At 41.8% G+C, this 19,506-nt stretch overlaps 1 protein-coding gene across 1 annotated transcript in view; it reads right to left on the minus strand.

Moving 5' to 3' along the window:
* The window catches only part of AFF2 (ALF transcription elongation factor 2), a 406,623-nt gene that overhangs the window by 173,473 nt on the left and 213,644 nt on the right, over positions 1 to 19,506 (minus strand). Inside the window, exon 4 of the mRNA XM_084638773.1 lies at positions 14,445 to 14,486. Coding sequence (XP_084494899.1) covers positions 14,445 to 14,486 — 42 coding nt within the window. The remainder of the gene's footprint in view (positions 1 to 14,444; positions 14,487 to 19,506) is intronic.

Genomic DNA, 19,506 nt, shown 5'->3' on the forward strand with positions numbered 1-19,506 from the left:
CTTTTCTATAGCATTTTTCATCACACCATGTAAAACGTTTTGCGAAAAAGAGACTGGTGTCATTATTAAGCCTGCGAGTCTGTGACAGAGGTCACAGAACCTCCGGGACTTCTGCAGCAGCTGATGCGACTGATTCCAGGGCCACCTGAGCAGCTGGGGTGGCTCCTGGCCCAACTGCACCAGTCGCTACTGGGGCAGTCTTGGCCCCCCCATCCCCGAGCACCAGCGGCGGTCTTGGGCCACCGTCCTTCCCCCGCAACCAGCGGCAGTCCTGGGCCATGTGCCGCTGCTCCTGCACCCCCCCCCGGCATCAGCGGCCGCCCCCAGGCCACGTGCCGCTGCCCCCCAGCACCAGTGGCCGCGCCCCACCAGCACCAGCAGTGGTCCTGAGCCATGCATCGCCTCTCGCCCCAGAGCACCCGCGGTGCCCCCAGGCCACCCCTTGTCCCAGAGCACCCCCGGCGCTCCTGGGCTACAACTTGCTCCAGAGCACCCCCAGCCACCCCTAGCCCCAGAGCACCCAAGATATAGTCAGGGGTAGATATTACAAGTCATGGACCAGGTCAGAGGTTATGAATTTTTGTTTACTGCCTCTGACCTGTCCATGACTTTTACTAAAAATACTCATGACTGAATCTTAGCCTTAATCATCATTGCCATTTTACAGATAGGAAAACTGAGGCACAGGGAGGGGAAATGACTTGCCCAAGGTCACTCAGCAGGCCAGACGCAGACCTGGGAATGGAACCCAGTTTTCCTGGGCCCCAGTTCAGTGCTCTATCCAGCAGTGTTGAATTTCTGGCCACACTGATTTTCTGGTCTAGCCATGGAAGCCTCCAGAACCAGTAAATCTCCATACTGTATTTGTTTCTTTCCTCTACAGGGTCAGGAGCAAACTTTTTTTATCTCCTTGTAACAACCTATTTATTCTTGGGTGGGGACTTTGTATGGAAGTTTTGGCCCACGTCAGATTTTTACAGAGGAGCTGTAAATTGCAGAAAATAGAGGTTTCTACTGACAACTATGACAGGGCCACAACTACAAATCGTTCTCGTCAGGGAATTGCCAGCTATCCACAGAGAATGTTACATGGCTGACATAAATCAGTGTGGCAGGATCTATTCGCTAATTAAACAATTGTGACAATTTTAATGCGACAGTTTGAAAAGTTCAAAAAAGTCTCTCCATCCATGGAACGTGCATTCTTCTCACATGCATATTACGAAACATGTCCTGTATTAAGAAATTGAAAGGACCTTACGTATTCAATAACCTTACCCCATAATGTTAAGCACATTTTGAGATATATGGCTAAAACAGATTGAAAATCCATAAGAGGGCTTGGAACATTAAATTGAGCACCATGCTTTCTTCAAGGAAATGTTAGCAATCTTCCACAGAGATGGCTAACCCGTAGCGTCCAGTGTAATTTTAAATGCATGACGGGGGCACCGCGGGTGCTCTGGGGCGAGAGGTGATGCATGGCCCAGGACCACTGCTGGTGCTGGGGGGTGGCGGCACATGGCCCGGGGGCGGCTGCTGGTGCTGGGGGAGGGCAGGGGCGGTGGCACATGGCCCAGGACTGCCGCTGGTGGCGGGGGGGAGGACGGCGGCCCAAGACCGCCTTTGTGCTGTTATAATAGAACAGCAGTAATACTTGACATGGTACAGCACCTTCCAGCTGAGGGTCTCAATGCACTTTGCAAACAATGAATTTAGTCTCATTGTACCCCTATGCAATATTATTTCCCCATTTTATAGATAGGAAAACTGAGGGCTAAGTGGCATCTCAAGGTCACCCAGGGAAACAGAGGCAAGGATGGACACAGGAAATTTTATCTATGCTTACCAAAAAATTCTTTGAGATGTCTACACATCCATTATAAAAGGTGTTCAACTCATTTGGGGGCAGAAGCAAATCTGTCCATTTCTGTTAGGAAGGGCGTGGCCTGTTCTGAAGACCTCACCAGCTGAGACAAGCTTGATGGATAGGAAGTATAAAACCACCTCCCAAAAGGGTTCAAATGGATGTGCTGTGAGCATGGTGGTCTCAAGGCTACGTGGTGTGGACATACTGATGGGATGTGGACATGAGTCACAGGGCATCCACAGTTGCACCCAAAACAATGGCTGCGGCCAGAAAGATTTCTTGACAGAAGCCCCTAGGACTTTGGAATGTCTTGCTTTTGAGATAGATGATGCCTTTTAGAGTGCCTGTCTAAGTTATGACTGCCCCTGCAAATCACATGGAGGCTGCCAAGGCCATCAGGATGGATGATGTCACCTCAATTTCTCCTGAGTCTCCGTAGGAGGAAATGCCCCTTGGCTGGGATCTATATGTTCTTGGTCAGAGAAGAAGAGATGTGGAGTGACACAGGTCAGATTTGGCTTGTTGCACATTGGGAATGCGGGTACAAAAATTCTTAAGATGATTGGTTGGAGCCAGATACTTCCATCCCTCTCTTACATCAACCTCCAGCGTGGTATGAAGTGGGTTATACGGTTGTAGCTTCTGATCTTATAAAAGCTTTGTAGTGGCTTCTCTCCATCTCGTTCCTCCTTACTTTCCTTCTTGGGAGGTTTGTGTAGCAGAATATCTTGAGCTGCAATGGCCTGCCTGAGAGGCATTTCAAAGCATTCTGATTGAAAGAATCTGTCTTGTGCCTCCTCTTCTTACCCTCTGGTTCTGATTCAGCCTCATCTCTGGTTTATGGTCTTTCCTTTTTCTTTCAATTTACTGCATATGGACCGGTTATGCCTGCATGTAGCCTCTGAGGATAATAAGATTGAAGATAGGCTCCTACAATTTGTCCCTGGCTCTGAGAATTAGGAAGTTTTTCCTGATGTCCAACCTAAACCATCCCTGATGCAATTTAAGCCTATTGCCTCTTGTCCTAAGAACATAAGAACAGCCATGCTGGGTCAGACCAAAGGTCCATCTAGCCCAGTATCCTGTTTTCCAACAGTGGCCAATGCCTGGTGCTTCAGAAGGAATGAATAATCATCAAGTGATCCATCTCCTGTTGCCCATTCCCAGCTTCCATCCTCAGAAGTTAAAGAGAACAATTTTTCTTCCTCCTCTTTGTAACAACCTTTATGTACTTGAAAACATATCCCCTCCTCAGTCTTCTCTTCTCAGACTAAACAAACCTAATTTTTTCAATCTTCCATCATAGGTCATGTTTTCTAGACCTTTAATTATTTTTGTTGCTCTTCGCTGGACTTTCTCCAGTTAGTCCACATCTTTCCTGAAATGTGGTGCCCAGAACTGGATACAATACTCCAGCTGAGGCCTAATCAGCATGGAGTAGAGTGGAAGAATTACTACTTTAGTCTTGCTTACAACACTCCTGCTAATACATTCCAGAATGATATTTGCTTTTTTTTGCAATAGTGTTACAGTGTTCACTCATATTTAGCTTATGATCCACTCTGACCCTCAGGTCCCTTTCTGCAGGAGTACTTTCTCATTTTGTATGTGTGCAACTGATTGTTCCTTTCTAAGAGGAGTACTTTGCATTTGTCCTTATAGAATTTCATCCTATTTACTTCAGATCATTCCTCCAGTTTGTCCAGATAATTTTGAATTTTAATCCTACCGTCAAAAGCACTTAGAATCATAGAATCATAGAATATCAGGGTTGGAAGGGACCCCAGAAGGTCATCTAGTCCAACCCCCTGCTTGAAGCAGGACCAATTCCAGTTAAATCATCCCAGCCAGGGCTTTGTCAAGCCTGACCTTAAAAACCTCTAAGGAAGGAGATTCTACCACCTCCCTAGGTAACGCATTCCAGTGTTTCACCACCCTCTTAGTGAAAAAGTTTTTCCTAATATCCAATCTAAACCTCCCCCACTGCAACTTGAGACCATTACTCCTCGTTCTGTCATCTGCTACCATTGAGAACAGTCTAGAGCCATCCTCTTTGGAACCCCCTTTCAGGTAGTTGAAAGCAGCTATCAAATCCCCCCTCATTCTTCTCTTCTGCAGGCTAAACAATCCCAGCTCCCTCAGCCTCTCCTCATAACTCATGTGTTCCAGTCCCCTAATCATTTTTGTTGCCCTTCGCTGGACTCTCTCCAATTTATCCACATCCTTCTTGAAGTGTGGGGCCCAAAACTGGACACAGTACTCCAGATGAGGCCTCACCAATGTCGAATAGAGGGGAACGATCACGTCCCTCGATCTGCTCGCTATGCCCCTACTTATACATCCCAAAATGCCATTGGCCTTCTTGGCAACAAGGGCACACTGCTGACTTGCAGCCCTTCCAAGCTTGTAATCATCCACAGACTTTATAAGTGTACTCTATGCCATTATCTAAATCATTGATGAAGATATTGAACAGAACTGGACCCAGGACTGATCCCTGCAGGACCCCACTTGTTATGCTCTTCCAGCTTGACTGAACCACTGATAACTACTCTCTGGGAACGGTTTTCCAACCAGTTATGCACCCACCTTATAATAGCTCCATCTAAGTTGTATTTCCCTTGTTTGTTTATGAGAAGGTCATGCAAGACAGTATCAAAATCCTTATTGAAGTCAAGATATAGCATATCTACCACTTCCCCACTATCCACAGGGCTTGTTACCTCGTCACAGAAAGCAATTAGGTTGGTTTGACATGATTTGTCCTTGACAAATCCATGTTGACAGTTATTTATCACCTTATTATCTTCGAGGTGTCTGCAAATTGATTGTTTAATTATTTGCTCCATTATCTTTCCGGGTACAGAAGTTAAGATAACTGGTCTGTAATTCCCTGGGTTATCCTTATTCCCTTTGTTATAGATTGGCACTCTATTTGCCCTTTTCCAGGCTTCTGGAATCTCACCTAGCTTCCATGACTTTTCAAAAATAATCGCTAATGGCTCAGATGTCTCCTCAATGTCTCCTCTAGGATGTATTTCAACTAGCCCTGGTGACTTGAAGACATCTAACTTATCTAAGTCATTTTTAACTTGTTCTTTCCCTATTTTAGTCCCCCTACTCCTTGCCAATCTGAGGTTGTCATTTCCTTTCCCAATTTGTGGCCTGTTTCTGAGTTTCTTGTCCATTACACGGTCATAGTGGATGTCCCCAGAAACCAGTTGTAGTGGGACCAGTCTTTCCCAGAACAGGAGAGTCCAACACTCCATCCCCTCTGTGTTTCATGGGATTGCAGGGAACAACTGGGTTTAATTTACCCCTGGAAGCACCAATCTTCCTTGTTAGACATCTACAGGGATCTACTGAGGGATCTAATGAAGCAGGGACAACAGCAGCTGAAAACATCTGAAGGAAATCTTGGCAAATAAGTAGGGAGTTTAGGTGGAAGGAGAAGGAGATGAGCCCACACTGCCTTTGTGATATTGTTCTCCGTGGGGTAAGCATCACTCTTACTGTATGGTAGTGAGCTCGGGGATGCATTACACACAATGCTTCCTGGAGTTCCCACTGGGGCTGTGCAACATATGAGCAGCTATGTCTATAAGGCACAACTGGGGATAAGCTTTTTGAACAGGCATCCAATCACATGCTCCATGCATAGGTGCTGACTCTGTGGGTGCTCCGGAGCTGGAGCACCCAAAGGGAAAAAATGCTGGGTGCTGAGCACCATCCAGCAGCCTCCCCTATCAGTTCCCCCCACCCCCTCAGTGCCTCCTGCCCGCTGACGGGCTCCATGGATCAGCACCTCCCCCTCTCTCCCCATGCCTCCTGCCCACTGGGAACAGCTGTTTTACAGCATGCAGGAGGCTGGGGAGGAGGGGGGAGGAGCGAGGATGCGATGAGCTCGGGGGAGGGAGTGGGACTGGGCAGGAAGAGGTGGAGCGGGGGTGGGAAGAGGCAGGGCATGGGTGTGGCCTTGGGGGAAGGGTGGAGTGGGGGCAGGGCCTAGGGCAGAGCCAGGGGTCAAGCACCCCCTGGCACTGAAAAGTTGGTACCTGTGGCTCCATGCCAGTCCTACTTTTCTCTTGATCATTGCTGGCCTGTTTAGCCCCAACTCCAGCCCTGAATACCAAGAGAGAGGAGGAGAAAAGAGCGTGCGATCTCTCTCTGAGCTAACTACATGGGGGCCAACTTATCCTTCAACAGACCAACCAGCTCCTTCGGCCTGGCTAATTTATATGGGGTTTCCCACCAGCTGTACATCATAGATCTTAGCTTGTTGCTTTAAACCTGCAGTCCCTGCCCTGAAGGCTGACAGAGTGCAGCCCTCCCCTTCTATTAGATAAAGATCTGACAGAAAATGAGATTGGTTCTGTCATTTCATACCACAACTGTTTGTAAAACAAATACTCATTCACAAACCCTAATGGCTCCATTAGAATATGTTTGAAATGTCGCATTTCTGTGCCCAAGGCACAGAATTTGTTATGTAAACTACGCATTATTAATCTACTTAAGTGAAAGGTAACACTGCCAGCAGTTTAAACACTCATGCCCATATTTACCGTGTTTCACTATGACAGGATAAGATGAAATACAGAAATGATTCATTGGAGAACAGAGAAATATTTAACGGTGTGTGTTTCAAAACATGACTTTATTTATAGATTGATTTATCTTCGTAGTATACAGAAGTGGAGCATGCTAGCCTCTAGTGGCTCTTATGTTTGATAGAAGCTTGTTCCATAGGTCACAAGTTGTTATCACTTTGTAATCTGGTACTTCAGGATGGCCAGGTAGAGTCCATTCAAAGCTTCCTACTACAGTTTTTACAAGGGATTTATGCACTCCCTCAGACACTCAAGAGAGGACACTTAGTACAGCTTTGGTGAAGGGCCATAACACTGTAAGTCATCACCATGGCAAAACTCAAAGGGATGTTGCCTCCCGGCAGATTGAACACCACCTGGATTGATCTCATTCCAATTCTCCTCTCTTTCACTGAAGTAATTGCTGAATTCAATGGAGCTACTCTGTATGTACATTGACGTAACTGAGGGGAGACTCGGGCCCCTTGGGCCTGCAAATCTGGACTGGAAATCTTGTGAGAAAAGTCCATGTTGCCAGTCAATTGCAAGAAGCCCCATAAACTGCCTCTCTCACAGTATTTTGTTTTTATGTTTCCAGTTCTCTCTGGTCCTCAAAGTTTAGAGGCATTTGAAAGTATTATATAAAGCTAACAAAACTTTTTTCAAACACCACAAAGAGGTGCAGTTTGAGTTCAGTTAGATGTTTGAGCAATGTTTGAGGTTGGCTCTATTTCACATAAGCCAATTTTCCCATCTTTAATGGTAATCTTACTCTCTTCATCCCCAACCTGGATTCCTTTTGTGCAGTTTTCCATTTTTCCTACAATCTTTGCCATGACACTGAGTGTATTTAATGGGAGCAAGGATGTACATCATGTGAGACATTAAAATCTATGTTAACTGACTCCTGAGATGATTATAAAGAGAAAAAAAGCCTACAAAGTGGCTCCTTTTGTATAACTGAGTGGGTGAAGAGCATCGGAAATGGGACCAAATTAGTACATTTTCATTCATTTGACAGATGAGAATCACCTTATTCTCTTCAGATACATTAACACATTGCCAAATGCTAGTCAATGTTGTGTTCTTTGTGATGGTGCCAATTTACTTTATAGTAATTTTAGCAGTAATATTAAATCTGGCAATGATAGTAGAATTAAATAATGTGACTGAAATTGGGAACATTTCAATTTGGCACTGCAAAATATGTGTTAAAATATTACATTCAAGGCGATAAGAAAACAGAGTTGAATATTGTGTTGGAAATAGGTACAGTGTAACCTCCCTCTATCTGTTTGTAATCTTTCTATTGTTCCAGTACAGATAGGCCAGAATAGACTTGTTGTGTAATTACCAATCTTTGCATTTCAAAGTGCATTGCCAACTAATTTGCTTAACATTTTAAAAATACAAAATAAGATGTCTGCAGGCCAATTACTTGAGGCCTGAAACTGATCTCACTTCCACTTGTCTATACTGCGGAGGTCCTGATCTTTCATTGCCTTCACCTTTCTGTAGTCATTTACACCTGTGCCAAGCAGGTGCAAAATACCACCATTCTTATTTGGAAGCATTTTACACCAACTATGCACTCCCCAGCGTCAGATCCTGCCCCTGCCCCACTATGTCTGCTTGGCTCTGATCTGGCAGAACACAGCAGACTTAAAGTTGGCCTAGGTGGTCACATGATGACATCCCTTACACAGGGGAATCCTCTATTAGCACAAAATTAAGATAGCCAGCCTTCCACAGGGGGCGAATGAGGAGCATTGCCACTGTGAAGAGACATGGCTGGGATACTGCAGTGCTCCAATGATCCTCAACGGCCAGAATGACTCAGATGTAACATAGAGCATCCCAAGGCTAGTCTACACTGCACTGGGGCACTGCCCTAGAATTGGGGGCATAAGGTGGCATACAGCCATCTTTGCCCTCCCCTCGGTCTTGGAACAACCTGAATTCAACTGAAGACAGGGCCCACTATGGCACTGCTTTAAATGGCTATATAAGGAGTAAAACACCAGAAAAACAGGCCTAGGTAATTCTATTGGCTTCATTGGCATTACTCCTGCTGGTGTTAACAAGATCACCGACAAAACTCTGGTATGAACAAACCACATAGCATTCTCATCTTTCCAGAGTGACGGCTACATCATAGGCCCATCGGGCTGAATTCTGTGCTTAGTTGCAGGCTTAGGGCTAAGTTCTGCTCTCATTTACACCAGAATAATTCAGGGATAAATCAGCTTAGTACAGCAACAGGAGGACGTGGAGCTACTCCTGATCTACATTGTTGTAAATGAGAGAAGAATTCAGGGGTCAGTGGAACTACCCTTCGATTTACACTGATGGAAGAGCAAAAATTGGCCCTTCATCTACTGAGAAAACATTATTTTAAAGTTGGCAGTGTGTTGATTTGGGGATTCTGGAGAAATTAATTGTTTTATTTTATATTTATTTTAATTATTTTTACCCATAAAAATATTTGTGTTCATAAATGAGGTCTAAAGGGGAAGGTGGAGGGGGGGGGGGGAGAAAGTACTTGACACACAATGTAGTCTTCAAAGCAGGTGACTGTCTGTTCAAGGAATGCTTCCTGAGCCTTCCCTCCAGCCAAGGTACAGAGGGCATGGATACACATTTACACGTGAGTTCACTTTTCAATCTCTTTTTTCATTTCAATAGAAATAATAAATCATGTTATCCAGGAGAAAGAAGGAGCTTGACAAAAAACATACAGTGCAGGGCTATTTTTATGGCACACCTAAGACATATAGGGATTCGTTTATTTACTCAGCTATTTAAAAGTGGCTACTCTTACTCATTCTCTGGACAGCTAAATGCTAGGTTGCTAAGTTACTGTTATTGGACATCATCTCCTCCCCAACGTGTTCCCACATTTGACAGGTTCACATGATTTACTAGGCCAGTCAGCTCATTATTCACTTGTCCAATGACGTCTGTAGAATTGTTTTAAATTCACATCATGTCCCTCTCAGCAAACCCCCAGATTTCACATGAAAATATTTAAACTGCTTGTCAGCTACTAAGTGCATTTGTAACCATGTTGGACAGCGTACCTGTATTTTTCAAATTACAATTATTATAATTAGGTTTAGCATCGTTCTTCAGTGTTGGTTTGTATTTTAGGAGAGAAAACAATTACTGAGGGGCAAATAATGGGCTATATCTGTTACAGGCTAATTTTGCTCTGTGAACAGCTCACCTCCGCTATGGATAATACATATTAAATCCATTAGTGCTTTCAAATGGCATGAGAAAGGTACTACTACACATAATTTACCCAGTCAAGGGCATTTTCACCTGCTGATCCATTTACATATTCTGCAATGTCATTAGATATGAGCTAGTCATCAGAAGAATAGAAGACAGTATAAATTATAGACTTTTCTTATTTAACTCCAGTCATTTTTATACTAATTACAATCTAAATTATATTTAGGATTTGTTTTGCTTCTAGACTAGAAAGCTTTTAATTAATACCACAGCTGTCTGTATAATATCAGAAATCCATCTAGTTACTTGACACTACACTACCATGAAATAGACACCTTCTAGAATTCTTTCTGCCCTGCTATGCAGTGCCAGTTTTTTAGATTTAAATGTTTACCTCACTGTAAAAAGAGCAATTTAGCAACACAGAAATGATTGCTTTTTTATATATAGGGCCAGATCTTGATTCCAGTGGGGCTATGCCACTTTGCATCAGCTGAAGATCTGGCCCTAAATCTCAATAGGGGTAATTACGTTCAGCCTTCCTAAAATTCCTCATGGAATTTCAAAGGCATGAAGTAACCTTTTCCTGTTCTAAAGCTATATGTAGTGTTTTGTACTATGACCTATTTCATTCCAGAGGTGGCTGCATTTCACTGGCTGGCAGAGTGATTCTTGCAGTGAGAGTAGACTTAACTGGCTCTAATTCCTGCCGAGTCAGCAAGATTTTCTAGGACAGAGCTAATACGTCCTAAAGGAGATTCCTGCAGTATTCTGCAGAAATCCCATTGCAGTGAAACACCACTGTTAGCTTGCATTCACTGGGATAAATTTTGCCCCCTGCCTGGCCCCCGCAATGAAAAGCACAGGAGCTGAAAATGAATCTGAGGGCAGTATTTGGTTCCCTACACATATATCACGAGACCGTGGCTAGCCCCAGGCAGGTGTGCATGGGATGACTACAGTCTCAATCACTGTGTTCCAGTCATGCAAGTACTGGAGCTGTCTAGTGGCATCAGATCCACCAAAGGTTACAAGAAGAGGCATTTAAGTCAAAAGTGTTAATTCAGATTTACACTTGTATAAATGAAAGCAGATGCTGGCCTCTAATCACAGTACTCAGTATTGGTTCCAAAACCATATTGGACACAACTTTGAAAGTCAAAGTGATGTAAATTAATGCTCAGCAGGCCTGAATCTCCTCTCCTTGCCAATGATGTAAATCAGGAGTAACTCTACTAATTTAGATCCTAAACTCTTTGGATAGAGACTGCCTTTTTGTTATGTGTCTGTAAAGTGCCTAGCATAATGGTCCCTAGTCTCTCCATGTTACTGCAATGCAAACACCACATAACAACAACATTAGAGCACACTGGTGTAAGAAACAAAAGCATCGGACTCCGAACCTTGGTTTAAAGCATCTGGGTTTTTTTTTCTAGTTTGTATCACAATTTTCTAATGAATTCTTTTTTTATATGACTAGCAATTTACAGGTTAATTTAAATCCATATTATTAGTTGCATACGAATAAAGAAAAATATTTTCTTGGGTTTTGTTTTTTCATTTTATTTGCTCTTCCATGGATATCACATTGTCTTTAAATAGTAAGAGATATTTTGGAACAGAAGGAGGCCTATCTAACTCCATCTATCCATCTCCATCTATCTGTCTAGTGCTGGTAACCTGTAATCAATGCAAATGTGCTGTATTACTTTTACAGTTTGGCTTTAGTTTGAAGGCAACGGGTTTTTTTAAACAAAACTTCTCAGCCATGCGGGTTAGAAAAGCAAAATCAACAGGAGACTGGTCTATCATTAACCTTTAGTTATGGTATCATGAGCAGTTCTCCAGGCACTTACACAAGATGACATAAGTGGCTAAGTGTTTCAGGAAATCTGAAACACTGAAATTTTGTCTCAGAAGACTCAGGGGTCTGAATGGACACAGGACTTTTCCCCCTCTCTTGGCTGGTAAGTTCTGACCGTAAACTCAGTTAAACTCCATTTTTATTTGTTAGCATCTGTTAGGAATCCCAAACCTCTAGGTCTACAAAAAACACTAATCAAGATCATCCTAAAAAAAAAAAAAATTTCTAAAATCAGAGGGCTCTCTGCTTACTTGTTTACTTTCCTTACTTTCTTAAATACCTGGAGTGAAATACACTCAAGGGAGACTGATATAACAGGCTGGAGCCAGGTATATTACCAACTGGCTCTGAGAAAGTTCCCCACACAACTTTGCAAATATATCTCAGCAATATGCTAGTCCTCGTTCTGTCTTTAGCAGGGATTGCCAATAGTTACAAAGTGTTTGATAAGCAGCCTTAGTAGTAAAATGTTTGGTTATGATGGAGTTACTCTGGATTCACACCAATGTATCTGAGCAGAATATGGCCAGGTTTAGTCAGCCCTATTAGCCTAAGGCCAGATTCTGGCACTTTGTTCACACTGAGTTTAGTTCCATTGATTTTAATAGGCCTACTCATGGAATAAGGTGCTACTCAACATCAGCAAAAGTGGCTCCTAGGGAGTATGTATCTGATCCAAGGCCAATTAAAGTAAATGGAGATACTCACACTGATTTCAACAAGCTTTAGTGCGAGGCCTGAGAAATGTAAACTCAGTCCATGCCAATGCAGATCACTACCAGTAGGTCACAAGGGTAGCAGTAATACAATATTAGTGTCTAACTATGCAGCCACTGAAGATAGTAAGAGATTTGCCATCAACTTCAATGGGAACAGGATCAGATCCCCGTAAGATATTCTTGCGTTTTGTAAGTATATGTGCTGTTCATGCATTAAAACAGTCACCCGAATGACTGACCCTTGGAAATAGTAATTTACTTTATACTTCTTTCTGACATTGTTTTTCTGAAAATAACTGCTTTCCCATCCAGCAGTTAATTCCTTCCAATATTAACAAACATAATTCAAATATATAAACAACACAGATGGAGAAACAGATTTAAAAACACAAAAAGTACTTTTAATAATTTTTTCAACCTTATTTTTTCCTCCCTCTCTATTCTTTACATAATAACCCTTGCGAAGCTTGAAACCAAAGTTTTTTCCTTCCTTGGATGTATTACTCCATGGGATACACAATTTCACATTTATTATCATCAGATACCACACTAGTGCTAGCTTTCCACATTGGTTTAGAATCATCGAATCATAGGATTAGAAGGGACCTCAAATTATAGAGGAACACTGGAAATTTATTGGTTTCAATGGGACGGTGAAGAGCATGGGAAATCGAGCTGGGCAGAAAATGTTTCTCCTATCTGCAAATATTTTCAAGATTTCAGAATTTTTTCTCCATCTTGAACCAGGATGAGAAGTCAAGTCAAAATGATTTGTGAACCAAAAAAACCTGAATAAACTTTTTTTCCTTTTTTGTTATTTTGAGTGAGGAAATTCATTTAACTGACTCTGGTTTGTGAACAGGTTTTGGCAAATGTGTACTTTTTGATGAAAAAATGATTAGTTGAAAAATTCCCAACCAGCTCTAGTCAAAAACGCCAGTATTATTTTACTGACGTTATATGGCCATCTGTGTGTTTGATTGTTATTGTGGTGTTTGCTTTATGGTTATTAGGGGTTGATTCAGGTATGGGTTAGTTTATAGGTAGGCAGGAAAGCAGGCAAACATTTCTGATAGCCCTCCATTCACAGAGATTTAAAAGGACAGTGTAGGTGTCGATCCCTTTGCAATTTTATCCTGAGAGCAGCATTGTAGACAGTGATGCCAGGAAGGAGGGTCCTGACGCATGAAATGGAAACAAAGGACTTTGGAGTGGATAAAAATCCATGCCCTGATGCACAAAGAGGGAGAGATACAGAGACCACTGTGGTGCAGGCTGACCTTCCCTCCACCCCCCAAAATTCCCCAAGATTAGGGTTTCTGGGATAAGCTAGGCATACGTAAATTTTATTCATGAATGTAGGCTGTTCTTTATGTTAAAAACCCTATTTCCTCTTATGGTTTGTTCCTGCTCTTCAGATTAAACAATACTTTGTTTGCAAGAGGCTATTTTGAGACCTGTGTTTACCACTGCACACAGCTCCTGAAGGGCAGATTTGCAGGGCTTGAATCCAGTTGGGACCACTAGGCAATTGTATTTGGTACTCAGGGTGGTTGCAGCCTAGCACCTAGACTGAGAGTGGGAAAATCATGGGATTCTTCCCCAGGATTGGAACACAAGAGGCTGGTCACCTGAAGGGGCTGCACTCATTGAGACTGAGAGCGGTCAATAGTGCAGCTAGCCCTGAACTGTGACTGGGATTACCTGGGATTGGTCTACACTTAAAACTGTGGAAAAAAACACACCGCCTAAAGACATGCCGAGAAAATCCCCAGTGTAAATGCAGCTATGCCGACAGAAGAGTGCTTCAATCAGCGTAGCTAACATTGTTTGGGGAGGGGGCGTTCCCACATTGTCTGAAAAATTCCTTCAATCGGTGTACGCAGCATCTATACTAAGGGGCAATGCCACCATAGTTAGGCCGACATAGGCACTGTAGTGTAGACATAACTTTGGAAAAGGAGAAATGAGGGTATATAGAACTAACCCCAACATAGATAATATTTTGGGCCTAGAAAACCTTGACAGTGTCTCTTTAATTTTGTACTCACTAGTTTAGTGTTATTTAAATATAATATTGTGAACTCTGTATAGCTTACTGAACAAAGATGAGACACCAGAACCATAATTAGAAGATGATATAGGAGCAAAAGCATTAAACTCACCCGTAATATTTCTTCCACACAGCTGTCATTGGGAAGGCTAACCTAGGTTTAAAAAAAAAAAGAAGAAGTCAGTCAGTCAGTCACAGAATGCAAAGTTTATTGGTTAAAAGCAACTAGGGAAGTAAATAGATCTATTGAACCACAGCTAACAAAGAAATACCCCATTCTTTGAAATACCCTTCATCCAGTGATCATTACCAACAGAATTTGCCAATTTAAATAACACAAATCAGTAGAAAGATTCATCTCTACAGTTTCTTAAAGATATTTTTGTAAGTGTTTTGCTACAAACAGTAGTTTAGAAAGAATATAGTACCCTGATTTCCCCACAGTTAAAAAAGGGCACTAAAATTGCTGGAAACGTTTACAAATGATGAAGATATCAACCGTTACTCCAATATACAGAGTTCAGTGAGAACGCAGGGTACGTTTTAACTTACAACATGCTACAATTTAGGGCAAAGATGATAATAGTTAAGAGTAAACTTGTTAACAAGCATCTTTTTATACATCTTAATACACTAACAGCTAAGACAACTCTTAAACCCTGAACATGTATTATAGTAAAACACTGGTTAGACTCTAACGGTAGGTTTCAGAGTTACTGATTCCTCAGTCTCTCACTTCCTGGGCCTGTTACAGGTTAAATATCCTCTAAAGACTGAAACGCACACAGGAATCCATCTTGAGAGTCTTGAGAGATCCTCTGTGTCTCTTAAAAATATGCATTACATCTACACACATGCACACACAGACAAGTAGGTGCTGGTAAAATCTCACAATGTAGCAATCTAGGTTTTTAAACATTACTGATGCTATCTGCCGTAATTCCCCATTCTAAATGTAGAAAACCGCACAAATACCTTAAATACTGCAAATAAATATATGAGCAATAACTTTCAGGATTTTAAGAGCACTTTGGGGTGGGGGTATATATACATTTGGCAACAGTTAAGTTATATGCATGTACAATAGGTTTTTATTATGCCTATCTTGCATGGGTACACTAGATTTGGGAGAATGTGCACAATGAACCCACTCCCCATGCACACTGCAGCCACAATTTGGGGGGATACTTTCAAAGGTGCCCTTGGAGCCTTTAGTTACTAGAGCCTGGTTAGGGGAAGCCAATCCTTGTTCAAGCCTCTTGCCCTCCATCCCCACCCACATCAGCCCATGCTGCAGAGCTTTGGTTGGGACAGCCACTAACTGTGTGTCCCTCCTCATTCTCAAATCTTGACACAGGCATAATGTTTAAATTAATAGCATGATAGAAACTAGAAACAAAAATTACCTATTAGGTCGTCTAGTATGTCTTCTGCAGGATTCTTTCCCTATACACACTTCTAGTGCTGTGGCCAGTCTAGTTCTAAAAGTCTCAGGCAAGGAGGCTTCCACACCTCCTTTGAAAGACTATTCCACACTTTACTGATCTCATGGTCAGGACATTTCCCCTGACAAACAGGCTATATTTTCCCATTTTCATTTCATCCTATCATTTCTATGGATAACCTCTTCCATCACTCTAAATAATTCATATCCCTCCATGGTATTTACATCATTCATATACATCTGTGCACTTTTATGCTCAATCTTACTCCTCATGTATATTGTATATTTGACTCTTATAATCTTACCTAATAAGTCATCCCCTCCACCCTCTCTCATCATTTTGTTGCTCTTTTCTGAACTCCCTCTGATTTGTCAATATCTAGGTAATGAAGTGCCCAGAAGTGAACATGATAAATGTGGCTCCTACTATTGACTTTACCCACCTCAACAGCCACTACTGTCGTATCTACATGTCAGACCATTTGGGTTAAGAAAAATATCCCCTTCTCCTTACATTCTACCTAACTAAAGTCTAGCTCACAATCCTTGGGTGGAACCTTTACTCCACTGAAGCCAATGGAAATGTCGCCATTGACTTCAGTGAGCCTGGATTTCCACGCAAAGTGTCTCTGAAAGCTTCACCTGCATATCCTATAACTTCTGTTTCACACACCTCTGCCCTAATCCCTCTCCTTTCACTTCTTTCATGCTTTTTCCTCTTGACAGCTTCTAACTTCTTTGCTCACCTTCACTTTTTGCCTTCTTTCCTATACCATGACCAGCTTTCCAGCTAACAAACCCTGGGACCTCTCCCTATTCAAATTCACCTCCCCAGTTATCCATTCCAATTTCAGTGACCCTCCCACCACTAAGTTTTGTATTCCAGTGTGCAGCAATTTCCCATTTGTGTCCTTAGGACTGTTAGTCTTTTGGGGCAAAGTACTTCTTCTTTATTTTACATAGTTCTCCTAATGCACAACACTATGTAAGCTTACATTGCTTAAGAAATAATAATACAAATACACAATTTTAGTTGAGTAAAATCTATTACATATATTCTGTAATCACAACCTGCTTCAACTGGCAACACTCACTAATAGCTCTAAATGATCATGCATCAGTTTTGTTAATGGCAAAGGAGATTTCTTTTAATGACTTGACAGAACTTTTGTTCCCTTTGGCATTGCTTTGTTTAGAATCATGGGTATTAAGGTAACACATGATGTCAAAGTGCTGTGATTGGCATACAGGGAGAGCCAAGCAGGAGCAGGCACAAAGTGGCAAACATTTAGATGGATGCAAAACATTAAAAGAATATGTTTCAGAGGAGCAGCCGTGTTAGTCTGTATCTACAAAAAGAAAAGGAGGACCTGTGGCACCTTAGAGACTAACCAATTTATGTGAGCACAAGTTTTCGTGAGCTACAGCCTACTTCACCGGATGCGTGCAGTGGAAAATACAGTAGGGGGATTTTATGTACACAGAGAACATGAAACAATGGGTTGTTATCATACACACTGTAACGAGAGTGATCAGGTAAGGTGCGATATTACCAGCAGGAGAGAAAAAAAACAACCTTTTGCAGTGATAATCAAGGTGCGCCATTTCCAGCAGTTGACAAGAACGTGTGAAGAACAAACATGGGGAAATAGTTGTACTTTGTGTAATGACCCATCCACTCCCAGCCTTTATTCAAGCCTAATGTAATGGTGTCCAGTTTGCAAATTAATTCCAAATCAGCAGTCTCTTGTTGGAGTCTGTTTTTGACATTTTTTGTTGTAATATTGCCACTTTTAGGCATTGGCCAAACTGGACAGTCTCTACATAAAAGAATAAATGGACACAAATCAGATGTCAAGAATTATAACATTCAAAAACCCGTCGGAGAACACTTCAATCTCTCTGGTCACTCGATTACAGACCTAAAAGTGGCAATATTACAACAACAAACCTTCAAAAACAGACTCCAACGAGAAACTGCTGAATTGGAATGAATTTGCAAACTGGACATCATTACATTCGGCTTGAATAAAGACAGGGAGTGGATGTGTCATTACACAAAGTAAAACTATTTCACCATGTTTATTTTCCCCCCTTACTGTTCCTCACATGTTCTTGTCAACTGCTGGAAATGGCCCACCTTGATTATCACTACAAAAGGTTGATTTTTTTGTTTTTTTCCCCTCTCCTGCTAGTAATAGCTCACCTTACCTGATCACTCTCCTTACAGTGTGTATGATAACAACCCATTGTTTCATGTTCTCTCTGTATATAAAACCCCCCTACTGTATTTTCCACTGCATGCATCCGATGAAGTGAGCTGTAGCTCACGAGAGCTTATGCTCAAATAAATTGGTTAGTCTCTAAGGTGCCACAAGTACTCCTTCTATTAAAAGAATAATTACTCTACAACAGGGCTATCATAGAGAAGATCAATGTAAGACTTTCCGTACATTATTATTAATGGATTTTTAAAAGAAGGAGACCATTTTTTCTAAATTCATATGGTAGCTCCACATTCTAAGGCTATGTCTACACTATCACTTATGTCGGTATAAATTATGTAGCTCAGGGGTGTCAATAAGCCCCCCCGCGACATAAGTTACACCAACCAAAGCAACAATGTGGACAGCGTTATGTTGGTGGGAGAACTTCTCCTGCCGCTCGTTAGGGGTGGATTAATTAAATTGATGGGAGAGCTCTCTCCCATCAGCTTAGAGTGGTTACACTAGGGAGTTTACAGAGGTGCAGCTACATCGGTTTCGCTGTAAGCTCTCTTGGGTAGCCATAGTTTAAGTGACTTGAAAAGTACAGATCTGTCAGATACTTAGTCTATCCTGAAAAAACCTTCCAAGCGTGAATCAGAAATTGAAGATTAATTGCCCATTCAGCTAACAAGTGCAAGTGGCATTGCACAGCACACTACAGGATCCATGCAGATATTCATCAGGCCAAAGACAAATATGGCTAATACAGTATTTGCAACCTACACAAATATTAGTGCTGTAAGGAATTATTATTAGAATTTACATGAAAATGTCATTGACATCCCATATGAAATACCACTATTCTCCAAATCTACAGAAAATCAAGTGGTTTGAATGCTACAAGGTGATTTTTTTAAAGCTTTCATCAGTAGTCACATTTTAAAAAGAAACACTTTGAGGTTAGATTTGTACATACTCTTTGGACCTGTCTATCTCTGTGAACAACATGATCTAACTTAACAGGAAGGATCGATTCTAGGATTTATGTTTTGTTAAAACCAAGTGCTTGTTGCTCACATCATGAGCTCTTTTCTTATTCTGCAGTGTATTCATGAACTTTTGATTGAAGAACAGTTAATATTACATAAGCTGCAGACATAAGTCCTGAGGTAATGTAACTTCAATCAAACTGAAAAGATTCCACAAGTTACATGGTACACTGAATTCCTCTTCCAATTTCATTTTAATCCGGTGAAACTCCTTTGCATCAAAAGATTTTGTGTTTATTCTAAAATATTGCTTCCGGGGGGGGGGGGGAGGAAGAGGTCATATGGTCAAAATATTCGACCTAAAAAAGCAGTCTCACAAGTGAAAGAGTATACCTTAAATGATGTAGAACCTAAGGATTTAACGTATGACTTGGTTGGCCCCATGTTAAACTCTGGGAAGGAGGCATGAGGAATATTAGAATGTAGGGAAAATAGTTTTAATGTTATGCAAATCAAATGACAGTGAGTGACCTG

This window comes from Lepidochelys olivacea, assembly GCF_965140295.1.
Source record: "Lepidochelys olivacea isolate rLepOli2 genome assembly, chromosome: 9".
NCBI lineage: Eukaryota > Metazoa > Chordata > Testudines > Cheloniidae > Lepidochelys > Lepidochelys olivacea.